Source organism: Eptesicus fuscus, chromosome 12, assembly GCF_027574615.1.
Source record: "Eptesicus fuscus isolate TK198812 chromosome 12, DD_ASM_mEF_20220401, whole genome shotgun sequence".
In the NCBI taxonomy this organism is placed as follows: Eukaryota; Metazoa; Chordata; class Mammalia; order Chiroptera; family Vespertilionidae; genus Eptesicus; species Eptesicus fuscus.
The window spans coordinates 28,297,100-28,318,999 of record NC_072484.1 but is presented as its reverse complement, the minus strand read 5'-3'; the positions used below and the strand labels follow the sequence as shown (position 1 = coordinate 28,318,999).

General features: G+C 45.5%; 1 protein-coding gene across 1 annotated transcript; it reads left to right on the top strand.

Moving 5' to 3' along the window:
• Nucleotides 1-2,733: 2,733 nt before the first annotated feature.
• On the top strand, nt 2,734-21,195 carry PRNP (prion protein). The gene is made up of 3 exons (XM_054723678.1): nt 2,734-2,815; nt 5,727-5,825; nt 18,847-21,195. The coding sequence occupies exon 3, from the start codon at nt 18,857-18,859 to the stop codon at nt 19,640-19,642; it is 786 nt and encodes a 261-aa protein (XP_054579653.1). The 5' UTR covers nt 2,734-2,815; nt 5,727-5,825; nt 18,847-18,856; the 3' UTR covers nt 19,643-21,195.
• The last annotated feature ends 705 nt before the right edge of the window (nt 21,196-21,900 follow it).

The following is a 21,900-nucleotide window of genomic DNA, read 5'->3' as shown; positions in this document are numbered from 1 at the left end:
TTTAGAATCCACCCCCCGCCCACCACCACCCCAGTTCAAGCCACGATTTTCTCTCCCAGGACCACTGCAAAAGCCATCCACGAGTTCCTGCTTCCACTTGTGCCACATACAGCAATGAGAGTGGTCTTTTAGGCAAATCAGTCCCTCCCCTGCTTAAAGCTTCAAGGGCTTCCTATCACATTTAATTAAAATCTAAACACCTTGTCATAGCTGTTAGGACCTCATGACTTGGCCACTTTCTATATGGTTTCCTACATTCCCTCTGATGTCTGAGGTCAGAACTGAGCTATCTAATTCACACTTGGTGCTCAATAAATTATTTGTTGAATGAAACAGTTCTCCTTTTGTGAATAAGATAAATTTAGAGTTTGACTTCTTTAGCTTCTTCATATTTGCTGAGGAGGATCTAAGTAACATCAACAAATAACTTTGAGCCAGGACACAGGAGATGTGAAGGGAGTCTTCCAAAGAATGGCTTGATGTGAAACGTAGCACAGCAGGGGTCCATAAGGGCACCAGACAAGCCCCAGAGGACAAACCCTCAACCATATTCTAAAAGTCTAGAAAATGGCCTTCCTTGTTTATCCTGGGATATGGTGGTGTGGTAGCAGGAGAGGAGATTGTAAATGGGCTTGGGATGAGGAACAATGTAGGGCCATTAGCAAAAGCTTCCTTCTGTGGGTTGCCCACCCTGGTGTTGTCCATAAGGTCAATGAAAGGCCCTAAGAATCTACAGGCCAGACCACTAAACCCTATTATGGCAGGGTTTATTTGTTTTTTAATCACAAATTCTCTGGTACTCCTTCCACTGAGAGATGTGGTCTATATCTCCTACTCTTGATTCTGGGTGGACAGATGACTACTTAGGTCAATAGTATACAATGAAAGTGAGATTTATGTGATTTCTCAGACTAGGTGGGAAGTGGCAATGCAGCTTCCATCTTGTCTGCTGAAACACACACTTGGAGTCCTAAGAAGCCATGTAAGAAATCCATCAAACCTGAGACAGCCACGCAGGGAAGAAGCCAGGCCTCATAGAGAAGCCATGTGGAGGCACTCTGATCTGCACAGCTAATCCTCAAGTCCAGCTGTCAGTCATGCCAGTGAAAGAGCCTTTAAGTGATTCTGACCCTCAACTCTCAAGTCACCCTCAGATTTTGAGTCTTCAGATATCACCGGGCAGATCCAAGACCCCTCTGTGCCTGTCGGACTCCCTGGCCTACACAATCCACAGGCAAAGGGAAATGTTGGTTGTTTTGGGGTGGTTGTTACATAGCCAGAATAGGACATAAGGCAACCCCTTTTGGTTCCATCATCCCTGCCTTTTTAAAATTCTCTCTGCTTTCTGAGCCTTTTCTGGGGGTGAGGGGGCAGAGGGGGGGGGGCGGGGGGGGGCGGGGAGGAAGCAGAGCATTCAGCCAGTAGACATAGGATTCCTATGACAAAAAAGCTGAGATCAAGCATCTTCTAACCAAGCTTTCCAGAGTCCCTCGAGGCAGGGGGAAGCCAGCCCCTTACCTAATCTGATCTGGTCACCCACTCCAGCCCCAGACTGCCCCATTTCACCTCCCCAATAAGGCATCTCTGAGGAAAGAAGGTAAGGCTCTATTAGTACTGTCAACATACTCATTGCATAAGACTGGGATAGAAAACAGGCTGGCATTGCTGCCCAACGCTCATTTCTAACTGGCCAAAACCCAGTTCTCTGTTACTGAATGATCTCCCTCCAGTGGCCACATCTTCCAGGCCATTCATTTCCCCTTCCCAGCAGATCCTTCAGGGCCCCACCCACTCATGACAATATCACCCTCAGCTGTTTCACAGCACTCCACTCAGTACTGTTCTCCCCGCTTCTCCCTACCCTCACCACTCATCGCCTCCTACTTGAGTGATGGCCCAGGGATACAAGGATTTAATCCAAATCCTGTTTGGAAACTTTTGCCCATCAAGAGGGGACCAGATGTCCCATTTTTTCCCTAGGACAGTGCTGGTTTATGTCCCTTGACCCGGCTTGATTTGGTGCTCCTTTCACTCTCAAAGGCACCCCAATTTTGGATAATAATTTATATGGTCCTCTTTCACTTCATCTCTGACCACCCCTTTCGTGAGACAAACCCCTAATTTCTTGGCCGGAATAACGAACAAGAATACACCATTCTGTAGTGTGCAGAATGGACTTGCTAAATGGAGTGCATTTTTCTCATCCGTGAATATCATCATCTAAATCACCTCTTTTACATATAATAAGGAGCAGAGACTGACTAAAGGAAGGAGCAGGTGATGGCTAGAGGCCTCCTTCCGAGGCCTCACATTTTAATGATTTATATGGAAATGTGCAGTAAACATTGGGCCCAATCCGGGTAGCAAACATTTTTCCTCCTCAGAAATTCCTGGTGGCCCAAGTTCCAGAAAATCCTTTCTCGTTCCCCAACGTTCCATTTTTCTATTCCATTATGTAACGGGGGAGTTGGAGCTTTGGGCCGAATTCCCCTTTAAATGTGACTTTCCTAGTCAATGAGCAACGTCGGGCAGGGATGACACCGGGAGAGGTGTCAGCTGACCGAAGTGTTTAAACGAATCTCAACCCGTTTTCTCCCGGCGACTCAGATCCCCCCGGCCCCGCTCGGCGGAACCGCACCTCGTCGGTAACCCGGCGGCCGGCCCCCGGGTGCGCCCGCGTGCGAGCGAGCCGCGCGGCGATTGGCCCGCCGCCCCCGCCCCCGCCCCCGGCGCGGCCTCCTCGGCCCGCGCGCCCCCGCCCCGCGCCAGTTGCTGACAGCCGCGGCGCTGCGAGCGGCTTCTCCCTCCGAGGCAGGTAAACAGCTCTGTCCTCCTTGGGGCTCCCAGCGCGGGGCCGGGGGCCGGGGGCCGGGGCCCGGGGGCCTGAGAACGGGGTGGCGGATCCGGGAGTGAGGACCCGGCCGCCGAGGCCGACCCTGACGGCGGGGAGGGCCGGGGGCCCGCCGGCGGCGCGGTGGCGGTCGATGACGCAGCTGGTTGTGGCTTTCTGGTTAGGACAGCCCCTTTGCTTCGGGACGGGGTGGGGGGCGCGCTAGCCAAATCCCCGGCGGGGATGGAGGTGGTACCGAGGTGTCTGACCGCTACCTCCCCATCCCCCCCGCACACACACACGCACACACACGCGTGTCCACGGCGGGAGCGGGATGGCGAGTCGCGGGACTCGAGGGGCTGCGGGCCCGGGAAAGTGGGGGCGATCACCGCGCGCTAACGTGGCCGGGGAGCCCGAGGCTCCCGGGACCCTGGGCGAGGAGAACCCGGAGAGGCGCTGGGGTCCTCGGGGCTCCGCGCCACCCGACCGCCCTTCCGAGCTGGCGGGCAGAGGCCGGGCGCGGCGTGGGGCGCCCCTGGGCCAGGCGCCGCCCTTCCAGATGTCCAGGGGTGCGCAGCGTGGGGGAGGCGCCCGCCTGCCGCCTGGGCCTGGGCGGGGGCTCCTGGGGAACCCCAGCCGCCGCCGAGCTCCTCCCGCGAGGCGGCGGGGCCAGCCATCCACCCGGCCAGGGCGGTCCCTGGGGAGCCGGCTGCGGTGAGGGCTCTGGCCGCCGACCCCGCCTCGGGCCCCGGAGGGGCGGGGGCTCGGGGCCGCCCTGCCACCCCTTCGCGGGCCGTCGGGGACAGAGGGTCTCCGGCGCCCCTAGCGCGGCACACCCGCAGCCTTCGCTTTCCACTTTCTTTCCTGCTCCTCTGGAAGGAGGGAACGCAACCTTTGGAGGGGCTCCGAGGGAGGGAGGGAGGGAGGCGAGGAGGTCGGGCCCGGCGGCGCCCCTCGCGGAGCCATCCTCCTCCATCTGTGCGGGAGGTGCCTTCACGTTTGTGTATTAAATAATGGGGAGAAATCTGGCATCACTGCCCCTTTTGTGTTGTTGTTTTTCCATTTACTCTTTGTGGAAGCTATAGCAGATTTTTTTACATCGTAAGCCCACCACCATCACATCCACCCTAACCATCTCAAAGCCTCTGCTTTCTGTGTTTCATTTCCTCATCTCCAGGTTCATACATAGCAGAATGCAGTTTCACCCCCTGATCATGCGTTTACCCTCCCTGTACTCAGAGCACCACGGTGTAATACGCAGCTCTCCCAAGCTGAGCGTTTGAGATGTTGCCCTTTCCTTGCAAACAAAAAACAAACAAACAAACAAAAAAAAACTACAGGTAGCGTAGGATTAACGATTTTTACAAACCAAATTATCAGAAAATGTAGGAACAGAAAACTGAATTAAAATGTCAGACTTCTGGAAAAATTGACGACTCGCTCAAATTTGAAGGGGGATAAAAACAGTGAAAAGGAACATTTTTACCTACACAAACACTGAGGGGCTCTTATAATAAAACAAGAACTAACTGGAAAGTGAAAGAAAGCAGAGCTAGGATGTGATTTGTGTATTATTTGTACCTGACACAAGTTTTTCATACTCGTGAAAGGAAAATGTCAAGATTTTAACAGATAAATGGTGAAACGATGAATCACTTACAGAATTAAACACAAAGTAAAGCAAGTCTGGATTTTCATTTTACATGTTAACAGCAACCCCTGAAATTTGCATATTCCAGTTATCTGGGGAGGTGGAGGGCTCTGAGGTTAGAAAGATAGCTCTGCAACTACCTTCATGACTGGGCCAGTTACCCAATTCCCTAATCCTTCTTTTGTCCATTCATAAAACAGAGGAAAGGATACCTACTTCCAGAGTCTGTTAACGATTAACCATCTATGTAAAGTAGACCCAATGGTATATATACATTTATTTTCTTAGTCACACCCCACTGGGGACACTGTGAATCAGTATGTTAAACTTTTTGTAAAGTAATCAGGTCACCCATTAAGAAGTTAAAAGCTATGACCCAGAAATCCCATTCCTGGGAATGTACTTGGCAATGGAAAGCCAAAGAAGAAAAGAAAATAACAAGCATATATTTGGGGCAGAATGATACAAAATTAGAACCAAATGGGAAACAATCGAAATGTGTAACAGCAGAGCAGTAGCTAAGAAATCATGGCATATTAACGGAAAGGAACTTATGCAATTATCGAAAGTCGTAATTTAGAGCCCGTGGTACATGGGAAGAAACTGACAGGTCCAAGCGCAGGTTACTCCTAATGAATGCATATGTGCAAAATCTGAAAGGAAAAGCGAGAACAAAAACGTTTTAGTAATTATAGGTGATTTAATTTTGTTGATGTGTTGCTTTTCTAAATAATTTTTTCAGTGAAATAGACTCTGCATTTTACGTGTGAAAGAACGAGCTTAGTGTCATGTTTACTTTTTTAGCTGACCTCATTTCTCTTATCAGATATTTTCCCTTTCTTTTCTGGAATACACTGAGTGGCCAGATTATTATGATCTCTGAACGCATAATAATCTGGCCACTCAGTGTATATCCTATATAATAAAAGGCTAATATGCAAATTGTCCCCTTCACCAGGAGTTCAACTAGTAGGCAGGCCGACCAACCGCCCATGTCCCTTCCCCCTGGCCAGGCTGGCCGGACCCCACCCATGCATGAATTCATGCACCAGGCTTCTAATACACACACACACACACACACACACACACTGAGTGGCCAGATTTTTATGCGTTCAGAGATCATAATCATCTGGCCACTCTGTAGATTTATTGGTGATTTGGAAATTTATATATTAAGCTTTTCTTTTAAGGGATCATATTTTAGATTTATTTACCAATTCCAGTTTTTTTCTTTTTGTTTTTAAGGTCTCCTGAATATATTTGAAAACTGAACAATCTCAGCCAAGCCGAAGAAGCATTGTCTTCCTGGAGGCACAGATCCAACTTAGCTGAGCCACAACAGATGTACGTACCCTGTGGAATGTCTTTGGTCTTGTGATGGTTGAAAGTCCCCAATTGTCTCAGAAAATAGGGTCTAGAAAGGCTGTGATCACAAGCTCCTGCTCTGGAGACCTGTATGTGTACCTCACACCTATTACATCATCCTTTCTTATAAAATCAGCTTGATTTTGCAGAGAAAAGGCCACAGTTTTCTCTAGAATCATGCTGAATTATATAAGGCAGCAACCATTTAAAAGTAATAATAAAAGCACTGAATTGATAATCTTCTGGTTACAAGTCAGAAAACTTATTTTGAAGAAATTGTCAAGTCATTAGAAAGAGGGCCACAAAAGTAACTTTCCTGGGGCTAAAGAAATAGATGAAAGTAGATAATGGGAATGCAGATTGGTGCAGCCAATGGAAAACAGTATGGAATTTTCTCCAAAAAATTATAGTGCTGTGAAGGCCTGGGGGAGGGGCGGGGGGGGGGGGGAGAGGGTCAATGGGAGGCAGGGGGGGAGAAGAGGGACATCTGTAATACTTTGAACAATAAAGATAAACTTTAAAAAACTGAAAATATAAAAATAAAACAATAACATAAACATTTCTGCACCAAATTAACTATGAAGGTGACTATCAACCAACTGATGAAAAGTTTTGAGGGGAAAGTTTTGCTAAGCTGTAGTTTTAATTTACCCATCCCGTTCTCCCTTTTCGGATCTTATTTCCTCTTCCAAGATAACTATACCAGCTGTGAACTGCCACGTATTAAACATTCAGAGCGTGCCTGTAACTAATGAGGTGATGGCTACAGCATTATAAAGTCATCCTTGAGTAAATAGTGTGTGCAGCAGTTCCTACAGTGGGAGAATTTTTTTCTCAATTTGTTCATCTTTTTACTTCTGGTTTTCTGCTTACTACGGTCATTGTATTGTGTGATCACATCAAGGGCGGTGTGCCCTTTTATGAAACGCATTATAGTAAGTGTTGGGCTTCTGAGGACCTAGCTGCGAAGCCTGGCTAGGAGTGCAATTCCCAGGGAAGTTTTTTTATAAAGTCCCAAATCCCATCGCTAGAAACTCCCTGGCTGCTGGCCTGGGAAAGGCTCCAGCAATGTTGCTTTTTAAAAGCTCTTGAAGTAATTCTGAGATAGATCAGGTTGGGGTCCTTCGCCCTGTTCAATCCAGAATTGGGCTTCAGAGTAGTGAAAAGCCCAAAATAATTTGCAAAATTTGGTATAGCTTGCATCAGATTCTGTAAAGGGCAATGACCTCAAAAAAATTAAAATACAGTAGTCCCTTTTTATCCATGGTTTTGCTTTCTGCAGTTTGAGTTACCCATGGTAAACCTCAGTTTGAAAATATTACATGGAAAAATCCCAGAAATAAGCAAGTCGTGAGTTTTAAATGGAACACAGGTCTGAGTACCTCACTTCATCTTGTCACATAGGCATTGTATCATCTCACGTCATGAAGGGTGAAATACATATTTTTTGTTGTTGTTAATCCTCACCCGAGGATTTTTTTTTTCTCATTGATTTTTAGAGAGAGTAGAAGTGAGGGGGAGAGACAGAGAGAGAAAAACATCAGTGTGAGAGAAACACGTACCCTGACCAGCACTGGGGATGGAGTCTGCACCCAAGGTACATGCCCTTGACTGGAATCAAGCCCTGGACCCTTCAGTCCTCTGGCTGATGCTGTAACCACTGAGTCAAACCAGCTAGGGCAAGGATGATATTTTGAGAGAAGAGAGAGACCACATTTATATAACTTCTATTACAGTATCCTCTCTAATAATAGGCAAATATGCAAATTGACCATACCTCCAACACACCCACAAGCCATGCCCACCAGCCACGCCCACCACCCAATCAGAGCGAGTATGCAAATTAACCCAAACCAAGATGGCTACAGCCACAGAGAGCAAGGTTTCCTAGGTAACAGAGGAAGCCAAGCTTTCCGCCTGCCCTAGCCAGGCCTAAGCCTCCACTCAAGCTACAAAGTTTCAATTATAGAAGGTAAACACATTCAAACAAATGGCGGCAGAATGGAGCTTGAGAGTGCAGGCCAGGGTTGCCGCCGGCAACAGGGGAAGCAAAGCTTTCCTCACACCCTGGCCAGGCTCACCTGCTTAAGGCTACAAAGTTTCAATTGTAGAAGGTGAATTAACTGCTACAGAAATGGCTGCTGCCCCTCCGGAGGGAGCAGCAGGCTTGGCTCCGCTCCAGGCTACAAAGTTTCAATTGTAGAAGGAAAATAAATTCCAGATACCAGGGCCTCTGCTTGGGTTGCCAGGGGGTGTGGCCGGCCTGCAAACCACCACAGGCCCTTGCTCAGGCCGCCCCACGCCCCAAGGGAACCCCACCCTGATCAGGGACACCCTTCAGGGCAAACCAGCTGGCCCCCACCCCTGTACCAGGCCTCTATCCTATCTAATAAAAGAGTACTATGCAGATTGATCATCACTGCAACACAATATAGCTGCCCCCATGTGGTCAAAGATCCTGCCCCTATATGGCCGCCACAAGATGGCCAGCAGGAGAGGGCAGTTGGGAGGCACCCGGCCTGCAAGAGAGGGCAGTTGAGAAGGACCAGGCCTGCAAGGGAGGGCAGTTGGAGGTGACCAACCCTGCAGGAGAGGGTAGTTAGGGGTGACCAGGCCAGCAGAGGAGGGAAGTTGGGGGCAAACAGGCTAGCAGCAGAGTGGTTTAGGGGGTGATCAGGCTGGCAGGCAGAAGCGGTTAGGGGCAATGAGGAAGGCAGGCAGGCAAGCAGTTGGGAGCCAGCAGTCCTGGATTGTGAGAGGAATGTCCGACTGCCCGTTTAGGCCCGATCCCACCGGGGGATCGGGCCTAAACGGGCAGTCGGACATCTCTCAAGGGGTCCCATATTGGAGAGGGTACAGGCTGGGCTGAGGGACAAACCCCCTCCGTGCACGAATTTCGTGCACTGGGCCTCTAGTATTGTTATAATTGTTCTATTTTATTATCAGCTGTTATTGGTCTCTTAGTGTGCCTATTTTATAAATCAAACTTACCATAGATAAGTATACTATATAGAAAAAAAATAGTATATATAAGTTTCAGTACGATCCATGGTTTCAGGCATCCACTAGGAATCTTAGAATGTATTCCCCACAGATAAGGAGGGACTACTGTATGACAAATGAGTTCTACTTAGCTCAGGAAATTTCCTCAGGGCGGTGGGGAGTGATGGGGGTGCTGTTTGGTGCCACTTCCCAATTTAACTAAGTTTCAAGTTGTAACACGTTGTGAGTATCAGAAATTTGGCCCCTGGCATACAACCGTTGGGCAAGTTCCTACGGCTCTGACTCCTTGTACACATGGGAATAGGATGATTGGGATAATCTATGGATTTTTTTTTTTTTTGGACCTTCTGTAGTTCCATTGCTCTGCCATTCTGCTCATGTGCCTTGTGATCTTATTTATCATTTCCTCATGTTCTTTGAAATATCCTTTGAATTCTGACTAAAACTATGTTAACGTTCCGGATTATTTTGAAATGAAGTGGTATCTTTCAGTATTGGTTTTCCCAACCAAAGACTTCATGTCTTTCTCTTTTTTTCTAGTCTTCCTTTATGTCTTTAATTAAAATTTTATCACATTCCTCATAAAAGTACTATTTATTAGATTAACTCACATATATATATATATGTACTAGAGGCCCGGTGCACGAAATTCGTGCACAGAGGGGGGGGGGATGTCCCTCAGCCCAGCCTGTACCCTCTCCAATCTGGGACCCCTCGAGGGATGTCCGACTGCCCGTTTAGGCCCAATCCCAGTGCCCCAACTTCCCTCCTCTGTTGGCCCAGTCACCCCTAAATGCCCTCCCCTGCAGGGTTGATTGCCTCCAATTGCCCTCCCTTGCAGGCCAGGTGCCTCCCAACTGCCCTCCCCTGCTGGTCATCTTGTGGTGGCCATCTTGTGTCCACATGGGGGCAGGATCTTTGACCACATGAGGGAAGCCATATTGTGTGTTGGAGTGATGGTCAATCTGCATATTACTCTTTTATTAGATAGGATTGCCATTATGGGTGGATTGTTTTTTCCATGCTAAATCTTCTAACTTAATTCCAATTAATTTGGGGACTCTTTTGTTATATATTGATTTCAAAAACTGCCACCCTAATAGGCTCACTTGTGTATTATGAGATGTTTGGGGTTGATTTTCCAGGTAGAAAATCATGCCTGGTTAAAACTTCTATAACAACAGTGATTGCTTGCATTTTTATCTTGTTCACTACATTAATGAGAATGCTTTTCCTTTTTAATTAAGACAGGCTGTATGTCGTTATAGTGATTCTTGATGATGGAAAGGTACTACCTTCTAGTTCTGTAGAAACTATTTTAACAACTTCAACTTTAAAAATCAGGAATGAATGTTGATTTTAATTAAAAACTTTTCAACATTTGCAGAGAATCTTTTGTTTTTCTCTTAACCTAGTAATAGATTTCCTGGTTTTGAACCATCCTTGTATTCCTTAAATAAACCTTATTGGTCACAGTGTATTCTTCTTTTACTAAAATGTTGAAATCAGTTTGGTGGTATTTTCTTTTAGGATTTGTCACCCATATTTCGGGAGGCTGGGTAACTGAGAGCAAGATCCACTCGAAATACTGGGGTTTGAATCTTGACCTTTATCCCTTTGGCTTCATTATTGACCAATTCATGTTTTCTATTAACACTGCTTCTCAGGTGAAGATGCCCAAATGCTTATCTTTACTAAGTTCCAGATTCTTTTAACAATTGCCCCAATTCGTACTTCCACTTGAGTGTCTCGTAGATGGAGCAGAATTAATGTGTCCCAACTAAAATTATTGGTTTTCTCTCCCAAACATGGCCCTCCACCAGTTTCCCCTAATTCATTGCCACCATGGGCCTGGACACAAAAGCACAAACCTAGTTAACTCTCACTCCTTCATCCACTCTATCAACAAGTCTTAACTGGTTCAAAATGTGTCTCATTTACTTGTAGCTCCTCAGCAACATGGTTACCATCCCAGGCCACACTGCCATCTTCCTTTAATTGTTTCCTAGCTGCTCTCACTATTTCCTTGCTTGCCCCCTAAATTTTCTTTTTTACACAACAATCAGGGTAATCTTTTAAAAAACAGCCCTATTATGTTACTCTTCTAAGGCCCTTCAATGGTTCCCCACTGCATTCAAAATGAAATGAAAATTTTTTCTATGGCGTATGAGATCTTGGTGAGCTGGCTCTCACCCACTCCAGTCCCATCAGCTCCAGATACACCTCCTTTTTGGTACTTGAACCCACTAAGCTAAATATCTTATGCACCATTCTGTCCTCAGCTCCTCGCACAATGCTAGTACTTTAGAATATCCTTATAAGACATATTTATTGAAAGAATCATTAAGTAATCATATTTAATTTTTGACATATTTCTCCATTTTTTCTATGATTATTGATCAAGTTTTCTATTTCTTTTAAAACTGGCACATACTAGTTATTCCATAAATACTTATTGAATGAGTTAATTCTATAGTCGATATTTGTAACTTATTTTTTTTTTAATATTTTATTGATTTTCACAGGGAGGAAGGGAGAGGGATAGAGAGCTAGAAACGTTGATGAGAGAGAAACATCAACCAGCTGCCTCCCGCACACCCCCCACTGGGGACGTGCCCGCAACCAAGGTACATGCCCTTGACCGGAATCGAACCCGGGACCTTCCAGTCTGCAGGCCGACGCTCTATCCACTGAGCCAAACCGGTTTCGGCTGTAACTTATTTTTTAATAGAAAGGCAATCCATCATTTTAAAATATATTTGTACTAGAGGCCCAGTGCACGAAATTCGTGCACGGAGGGTTGGGGGGGGGGCTATCCCTCAGGCCAGCCTGCACCCTCTCCAATCTGGGACCCCTCGAGGGATGTCCGACTGCCCATTTAGGCCCGATCCCACCGGATCGGGCCTAAACTCTTTTATTAGATAGGATAGAGGCCTGGTGCACGGGTGAGGGCCAGCTGGTTTGCCCTGAAAGGTATCCCGAATCAGGGTGGGGGTTCCCTTGGGGTGTGGGCGGCCTGGGTGAAGGGCCTGTGGTGGTTTGCAGGCTGGCCACGCCCCCTGGCGGCCCAAGCAAAGGCCCTGGTATCTGGGATTTATGTATCTTCTACAATTGAAACTTTGTAGCCTGGAGCAGAGCCAAGCCTCCTGCTTGCTCCGTGGCCGTGGCCGGCAGCCATTTCTGTTGGAGTTTGTATAATTGAAACTTTGTAGCCTTAAGCAGAGGCCTGGGTCGGCCAGGGTGTGCGGAAAGCTTAGCTTCCTCCATTGCCAGGGGCAACCCTTGCCTCCTGCTCTCTCCAGCTCCGTGGCTGCCGCCATTTCTATTTGGATTTGTTTACCTTCTATAATTGAAACTTTGTAGCCTTGAGTGGAGGCTTAGGCCTGCAGGTGGAAAGCTTGGCTTCTTTTGTTACCGGGGAAACCCAAGCCTCCCTCCTGCTCTCTGTGGCTGTAGCCATCTTGGTTGAGTTTATTTGTATATTTGCTCCTGATTGGCTGGTGGGCATGGCTGGTGGGTGTGGCCTGTAGATGTAGCAGAGTTAGGGTTAATTTGCATATTACTCTTTTATTAGGTAGGATTGATTTTACAGAGGAAGTCAAAAAGAGAGAGAGAGAGAAACATCAATGATGAAAATCATTAATATAGGCTGCCTCCTGCACACCCCTCACTGGGGATCGAGCCCACAACCTGGGCATGTACCCTGACCAGGAATCAAACCGTGACCTCCTGATTCATAGGTTGAAACTCAACCACTGAGCCACACTGGCCGGGCCACACATACTCCTTTGATAGTCATGTGGGTTCCTTTATTCTCACATGCCTGCCCTCTCTTTTTTTCTTTTTTCTTTTGGCTGATGTATTTTTTTTTTTTTTGTCTAATTTTATCTGATTCTTAATTTTTTTAACATCTTGTTATACTATTTGGTTTTCCATCTTCTGTAAATTATCATTTTATATCTTTTGGCCATTTTTCTATTGGAATTTCTGTTCCTTACTTTGTATGAATTCCTTATTGGTTCTAGAAATAAATTCTCTGTTGGTTTTAAATACTACATTTTTTAACGTTGTGTATTCTCTCTGTTAACTTTGTCCATTGTGTTCTTCATAGCACTGAATAAGACTTAATTTTTATGTAATAAAACTCTTAACTTATTTGCCTCACTGTTTGTGCTTTTTGTTTAAAAAGTCCTTCCCCTACTCCCCTAGGTCACAAAGACATTCTCCTGTATTTTCTTCTTCTAACATACTTTTACTTTCCACAGGCAGGTCTGCAATCCACCTAGAGTCCACTTTTACATGTAGTGGTAGGGATCCTGTTTAAATTTTCCCTCGTTCCCTGGAAGCATCTACTAAACAAACTTTCCTTTCTCCATTGATTTATAGTGTTCATTTATTATATATTAAGTCCCCACTAAAGTATACATACTTGGGTTTAATCTCTAAACTTCTGCTAGTCTGCTTTTTTTGTTCTGTTGGTCTGTTCTTTGACTTTTACCATATGGTCTTTATTTACTAGGCCTTAGTATAATTTAATGTCTGATATAGCACATTCCTTTCTCTTTCCTCTTTATTTTAAGGTTGAGTTTGACATTTATGGGCATTTCTTTCCACGTGTAAATTTACTGAGCTCCTCAGAAAAATCCAGTTGGAATTTTTATTGACATTTTATTGAAATTATAGGTTCATCTAGGGGTAATTGACATCTTTTTAATACTAAGTTATCTTGATCAAGACCATGGAAAACCTTTCCATTCTTATAGATTATCTTCTCCATTCTTTATTATAGTTTAAAATTTTTTTTCCTAGTCTTATTTTCTCTTATTAAGTCAGTATCTAGATACTTTACAGTTTGGGTTGCTATTGTGAATGTCTTACTTCCTAAATTTTTTTTCTAGTCAACTATTGCTGGTGTAGAGAAATTCTGTTGATTTTTATACGCAATCTTGTATCCCATAACCTTGCTGAGATCTTGTGTGGGTCTCGTTACCTCTGTTGAATCTGGTGGATTTTCTATGTATATGATTACATTAATTGCAAATAATGACAGCTGGAGTTTTTTTGGGGTTTTTTGTTTTGTTTGTTTGTTTGTTTGTTTTGCATTTCTTAACACTGGTTACTTCTTTGTCTTTGCATGTGTCCTAAGATAATGGACATCCTTGTCTTGTTTCCGATTTAAAGTGAATATACTCAGAGTTTATCCATTATGTTTGCTGTTTTTGTTAAATAACCTTTATCAAGTTAGGGGAGTTCCCTCCTATTCCTACTCTGCTGAGTAGGAATTTTCTTAGTGATAAATAGGTATTGACTTTAATCAAATACTTAATGTCTTAAATGTACCAGAGGATTAGGCCACAACATGACCCTTCACAGAGAGTATCTTAGATGATTAGTGTCATAGCACAGCCAGGGATTCAAAAACCTAGTCTTCGTTCCCAGTAAGTTCACTAGCCAACTCTTGACCTTTCTGTATCTTGGTGGTCTAATTTGTAGAATAAGAGGTTTGGGTTAAATACTATAAGATCTTCCTTATTTTATCACAAATAGAGATTTTTTCAAGGTCTTATGTAAATTTTGAGTCCCTTTTGTCCTTAGAAATGATTCTCTACTTCAAAATGTAGTTATTTTTAATGCTTTTCATAATTAAATGTTACTTTTGTTCTCAACTGGTTTTAAAATGATCTAGTCTTAATATATTCTATTAGAGGCCCAGTACACGAATTTGTGCACCAGTGGGGTCCCTCGGCCTGGCCTGCAGGATCAGGCTGAAACCGGCTCTCTGATATCCCCTGAGGGGTCCTGGATTGCAAGAGGGTGCAGGCCAGGTTGAGGGACCCCATCAGTGCACAATCAGGGCTGGAGAGGGACATGTGAGGTTGGTCAGCCAGGAAGGGACTGTGGGAGGGCTCCAGGGTGTGTCCGTCCCATTTCACTCAGTCCCAATTAGGCAGACCCCAGCAGCAAGCTAACCAAGCAGTCAGAGTATCTGCCCCCTGGTGGTCAGTGCACATCATAGCGATTGGTTGACCAGTCAACTGTCTACCCCCTAGTGGTTAGTGCACGTCATAGCAACCTGTTGACCGGTCAACTATCTGCCCCTTGGTGGTCAGTGCACATCTTAGCAAGCAGTTGAGAGGCCTTAGCATATCATTAGCATATTACACTTTGATTGGTTGAACGGACGAACAGACACTTAGCATATTAGGCTTTTATTATATAGGATGAATGATTCAATAATGTGAACATAATAACATACTGAATATTATACTCTACCCAACTTTATTCAGCATTCAATTTTAAAGTACTAATCAGCAACACATACCATGTCTCTGGTTCCCTATTGCCTTTATCTCCAGTCCATGGTCATTCTTCTACTCTAGACTCACCAAACTGATATCTCTTGTCCAATGTAGCTTGATGACAGCATTGCCAAAGCCAAGCCCTTCAGTTATCTCCCTCCAGACCTGCTCTGCCTTCTGCATTTTGTCCACATAGCTGCCCAATCCAGAAACCTCAATTCTTCCAGTCTCTCTCACCTTCCACATCGAACACCAAGCTCTCCAGAAGCTTCCGTCTAAGTAAAATCATCCATTACCCTGCACTCCCTGGCCAAGGCCATCATCTTCTTCTACCTCAGTCATTGAGTCATTGCAGTACCCTTCTAACTAGTTTCTGTGCACGCGCGTGCGCACACACACACACACACACACACACAATCCCCATTTTATTCTCCACAATGTTCTTTCTAAAAGAAAACCCCAAACTCTTCAGTGGTTCCCCATTGCCTTCAGGATCAAGTCCCGACTACTTGACATGCCTTGTAATTGGGCTGACTGTATAACCTAGCATCTTAACTGGGACACTCTTGAGAATGAAAGGGGCACTATTAATATTAGTGCAGGAACAACAGGTGTAAACTCTCCCAGGCAAGTCAGGATGCTGCTCACCTGGCCTAGGAGGCCCTTTGTACCTGACCTCTGCCTGCCTCTCCACTGCACGTTGAAGCTTCACTTCCATAAAACCCTGTCATCTCCAGACCTGCCAGTCTTCTCTCTCACCACCTGTCTCCACTCTGAATGCTGTGTGGCCCCATCCACCTCCTGTGTCTGGCTCCCTAAGGACCAAGTCCCTCTTTGTGCCTCCTTTACTATGTGATGTCATCACCTGCTTATCTGTGTAGTTGAGCTTACAGAGCCGCAACTCTTACAACCTTGAACAAGGCATGATCAACACCAGACTGTGTTACTCCCCTTGCAGTCTCCTCTGCCTCCCCCCTCAATCATTTCAAGTGACATCTCCACCCAGCCAGTCTTCCATGGTGGCTTGTACATGAACTAAATGGTCATTTAACTGAGTTGAAGATGGTAGACAGTTGGCCATTGCAGAAAATATGTTTTGTAAATTCATAAATATGGTTCACTGTAAGTAGCAAATTAATTTTTAGCTTATCTTGTATGCCTTATCATAGATGTTTTCACACTCATTCATTCATTCAGCATTTATTTTGTATGTCTATGAGTTAGACACGACATCTAGGCACTAGGGATATTGCTGTGCACAAAACAAAACTCCTGTCCTGGAGAAGATGAACAATAAGCAAACAGTAAATAATAGATGTTAAGTAGCATTGCTGCCCTGGAAAAAAGTGAAGCAGAGTGAGGGATATGACGGGGTGCTGACTTATGTAGGGTGGCGTGGACACCCTGTTGAGGTGCCGTCAGAGCAGACCAGAGCCATAAGAGGAACTGGAGGAAGAAGCTACCAGGCCCTGGGAGCAGCAGGTACAAACGTCCTGAGATAGGAAAGTATTGCCAGGTGTGAGAAAGTGGAAAGGTTGTGTGGGGCCTGCCTGGCATGGTCAGGATTTGGGTTTTATCCTGAGTACAGAGGAGTAGCCTGGTGTGACCTGAGTATGAAAATGTTAAGTAGCATTGCTGCCCTGGAAAAAAGTGAAGCAGAGTGAGGGTGTGTTCTCCACTCTCGGGCCACTGAGTGGAGAACACACAATGGGGACCTGGGCAGAAGTGGGGAGCTGGTTGGAGGCTGTAAAGACTCCGGCCAAAAGAGATGGAAAAGACTTCAACTAGGATGATAGTGTTGGAAAGTGTGACAGGTTTCAGGAATTAGGATTTGTTTTCAAGATAGACTAATAAGATTTGCTGACAGAGTCAGTGTATGCTCTGAGAAAGAGAAAATTCAAGAATAGCTCTAGGGTGTTGTCTGAGTTTGGCTCATGGGAATGAATGAAATAGCTGTTGACATTGACACAGAACTCCTGTTGGTTGGGCATTATTGGCTGAGGGTGATGATTCCCTAGTTTAGTTCCCCGCGGTATTTGTGCAGAAGGACAGACAGCATGGAGGCCTGGAGCTGGGTGCATGAGCAAATGGAGAGCAGATCATGTGCCAGAATCCTTCCCCTCAGATCCTTACCCAGGAGCCTCCAAAAATCCTACATTGCCATGATCTAAGCAGTTTAACTTGGCTCATAACTTTCCAAACATACTTTTGTTTACTTTTGACCTCCAAGATATTTCAATGATAGTAAAAACATAAACAGGATGTTAATTCATTTATTTGTTTCATCCTTCTTCTCTGAAGGTTATGAAAAATCATTTTCTAGTCCTTGATGCCACTTTTATTTGAAGATAAACAGTGCTGGAGAGAAGAGTAACAGCAGCATTACAGCATATGCCACTTTTGGTTTTATGGCACCTAATGATATTAAAGAGCATATGGTTTGACGTGGGGAACAGTAGAAATTGCTTAATAGTCATTCTACTGTGTGCTTTAGAGCTCTGCCCTTGGACCTGAGCACCCAGGATAAATGAGATCTTTTGTCTGAAAGGAGATTTTTTTAATTGGATGACTATACATTCTTCAAAGGGGCATAAATTATCACCCAGGATATTTGGGTTATTTGTTTTTTCTTAAGCCCTTTTATATAAGACATGTTTCTCTTGTACCAAAAATTAGAAGAAAATAGGTCACTCATAAACCATTACCTGCTGAACTAAACTTATTCAGCCAGTGAGTGATTGCAGATCTTGTGAGCACAGCTGTCTTTACCCCACTTTAAGCAGCTCCATCTGTCCATGTATAGAGAGAAAGATGAATTTACAAGTGGGCTTGTTTCCTGTTTCAAAAAATAAGAAGTTTTCCTTTAAGGAAATTCTTGTTGGCATTTATATGTCCAGGGGATATTAATTCCTGCACTTAACAAGTATCTATTGTGTGCCTGCTCTGTGCCAGGCACTGCCCTGGCCCCGGAGGAAATAGCAGCAAACAAGAGACTTCTTTCCTGCTTACATTCCTACAGGGGAGAAAAGGCAGAAATCAACTGCGTTTCACTACAGCAGCACCCCCCTGGGGACTTCCTAACGAGACATTGGACTCACAGGACTTCTGTAGGGGCCATACCAGGGTTGTACAGTGGTCCACCCAGCAGCCCGGGACTTGCCTCCACCCCCAGGCCCCACAGTGACTGCTCAGGTTTAAGGGCATGGACTCATATTGGTGGATAGCAGGGTCTCCTTGGCGTGGAAGCCCCAGGCCCCACAAGAGCCAATGTCCCTTATAACAGCCCAATGGGCACAGCTTCCAGGGTCCCCACAAGGATGTGCTAGGTGCAAGGATCACTGCTCGAAAGCCCAAACGGATGGCAACCCCACCAGGTGTTCAGAGGTTTTCCCAGTCCGGTTGCATTTCTAAATCAGAGGTTATGTTTTTCATAAGCAATGTTGCTGACACTCCACCTTTATCACATTTCCCGGAAACAGCCGAAATGATCTTAAGGTCAGAATCGTCCCTGGAAGGAGAAAGTGTTGTGTTAACCCTTTACTTGACAGTTACTTTTGTCAGAGGTGCTCTGAAGGAGTACAGAGAGTGAAGAGCATGTGCCGGAGGTGCTGATGTCACCGCTGGGCAGTCATTTGTTAGGCAGCAAATGTTAGTGCTTTTAACAGACCTAATACTCTGACACCCTCTTCATTTTGCAGATAAGTCATCATGGTGAAAAGCCTCGTAGGCGGCTGGATCCTGGTTCTCTTTGTGGCCACATGGAGTGACGTGGGCCTCTGCAAGAAGCGACCGAAGCCTGGAGGCAACACCGGGGGTAGCCGATACCCGGGGCAGGGAAGTCCCGGAGGCAACCGATACCCACCCCAGGGCGGTGGCGGCTGGGGTCAGCCCCAGGGCGGTGGAGGCTGGGGTCAGCCCCATGGAGGTGGGTGGGGTCAGCCTCATGGTGGTGGAGGAGGCTGGGGACAGCCACATGGTGGTGGAGGAGGCTGGGGACAGCCACATGGTGGTGGCAGCCACAATCAGTGGAACAAGCCAAATAAGCCAAAAACCAACATGAAGCATATGGCAGGAGCTGCCGCGGCCGGGGCAGTGGTGGGGGGCCTGGGTGGCTACATGCTGGGAAGTGCCATGAGCAGGCCGGCCATGCATTTTGGCAATGAGTATGAGGACCGTTACTATCGTGAAAACATGAACCGTTTCCCTGAACGTGTGTACTACAAGCCTGTGGATCAGTACAACAACCAGAACAACTTTGTGCGTGACTGCGTCAACATCACGGTCAAGCAGCACACGGTCACCACCACCACCAAGGGGGACAACTTCACCGAGACAGACGTCAAGATTATGGAGCGTGTGGTGGAGGAGATGTGCACCACCCAGTACCAGAAGGAGTACCAGGCTGCTTACCAAAGAGGGGCGAGCGTGATCCTCTTCTCCTCCCCTCCTGTGATCCTCCTCATCTCTTTCCTCATTTTCCTAATAGTGGGGTGAGGGCAGCTTTTTGTTTCGGGGGGAGGGGTATCTACCTGCAGCCCTTTAGTGGTGGTGTCATGTTCTTGCTTCTACCTTTGTCACCCGTAGTCTAATACCCTTGGCATTGATGGCACAGGGAAATGTAGAGCAGGCCTGGCACGCTATGTATTCAAGCCCCTTTTGATTGAGTCCTTCATGGGCTAGTGCAAGTGCCAGGCTGGTGAAAGTATGACAGCAAATAATCATTCCATGATCTAGGCTTATTTTTTGCCTAGTGCAACACTGAGGCTAACATATTCTAAAAACAGTCCTCAAATACTTTTGCCTAGATTCCTCCGGCTCCTTGCCCCACTATAGCTCAGCACACTAATGCCCTGTCTTAGTTACCAGTGTTTTCTGTAGCAGTTTGGACACATTTTCTCATTCTTTTTAAGCAAACCTGACTGCATTTGCCTGTTTAAATAGTATTTCTGCCAAATTTGGAAGGATACTCATTGAAAAAACAGGACGAGAAATACTTAGCTCTTGGGCCCAGGCTCAGCCCTGTGTCTGCAGAGAACTGTGACATTCTTTTGCATTTCACAATATAGGCTACACAGCAGCTATTGCATCAAGAGTAAATATTCATGCAACATTAGATCTCTGGACAGAGGACATTTCCTAGGAAATGACCATAACTAACATGATACGAAAGGCTTCTGGGACTAAAAAATACAACATTTGGGAGTGGTGCCTTTGGAGGGTACCTACATGTGGCATTCCTTTCCATTAGCAACATCAACTAGAAAATTAGGGCAATTAAGAATTAGATTACCTTCTGGACACTAAGTAAGAACAAATCTCCTTTGTTCATTTACCTGAAAATAGGAATGATTTTGACATTGGGTGAAGCCAGGAGATATTAATATAGAGGAAACTATAGCTGTAAAAACACCATTATCACAGAAGATGATGTAATGAAGAAAATGATTAGTGTACAAAGAAATGCTTGCATTTCTTCATTGCTGTCTCATAGTTGTCAAAAACCAGAATTAGGTTGAATCCTTCATCTCTATAATTGGCTTTTGAGTTGAAAAAATAAGAAATCAATCCACAAAGAAAGAAATCTTAGGTTGGAGATGACAGAAATATCTATTCTGAGTGGAGAAAGAAATTCTGTTCCTGTTATTTAAGTAAGGTAAAATTATTCCCTGGATCATTCAATATTGTTGCCTAGCAGATCTATATTACTATTCTGCAATGTTATTGGCTTACTATGCGGGTATTCTATGTAATATATATATATGTGCATATATATTGCATATGAGAAATTTTGGTTAGAGCAGTTAACATCTGAAGTATCTAATGCATTACCTGTTTTGTAAGGTACTAAATATGTGGGAAACCCTTTTGCGTGGTCCTTAGGCTTACCATGTGCACTGAATAATTTTGTATAAGGATCCAAAGTGGTCTTTGAAATATGCATGTACTTTATATTTTCTATATTTGTAACTTTGCATGTACTTGATTTGTTGTATAAAAATTTATAAATGTTTAATATCTGGCTATAATTAAACAGGAGCTGAAATGAGCCTCTTCTGTGGTGTTCACAGTTATAGTCACTAGAGTGTGGCCCACCTGCTGCTGGAGGCCACCAGGGTGCTTGGGGCTGGGGCCCTTTCTCCCTAACTCTCCTGGCAGATCTGCCCCTTTCTGCCCTCCTCCCCCTCTCTAAAAACTAACAATAAGCAAACACAGTCATTATCTTAAATTTTGTATTGGGCCAAGATACCAATTTCAGTAACTCCAACCCTTAACACCCTTATATGACCCCATGACTTCAGGAAAACTTACAGGACCCCATTTTCATTGCCTTCCTTGCTGATTATACCATCTCTAGTAGTGCATTAGGGCTGCCATAACCAAGTTCCACGGAGTGGGTGGCTTAAACAACAGGTTTGTTTTCTCACCATTCTGGAGGCTGGAAGTCTGAGCTCAGGGTGTCAGCGGGATTGGTGTCTTCTAAGGCCTCTCTCCTGGGCTTGTGGCTGGCCGTTTTCTCCCTGTGTCTTCACATGATCTTCCCTCTGTGTCTCTATGTCCTAATCTTACCTAATAATAGACAAACATGTAAATTGACTGTACCTCCACAACACCCACAGCCAATCAGTGAGTATGCAAATTAACCCAACAAACATGGCGGGTTAATTTGCATATGCAGGCACGGAGCGGCCGGGAGGGGCGGGCCACCCGCTATGAGGGGCTTGGGGGGCAGCGGAGGGAGCTACAGGAGCGGT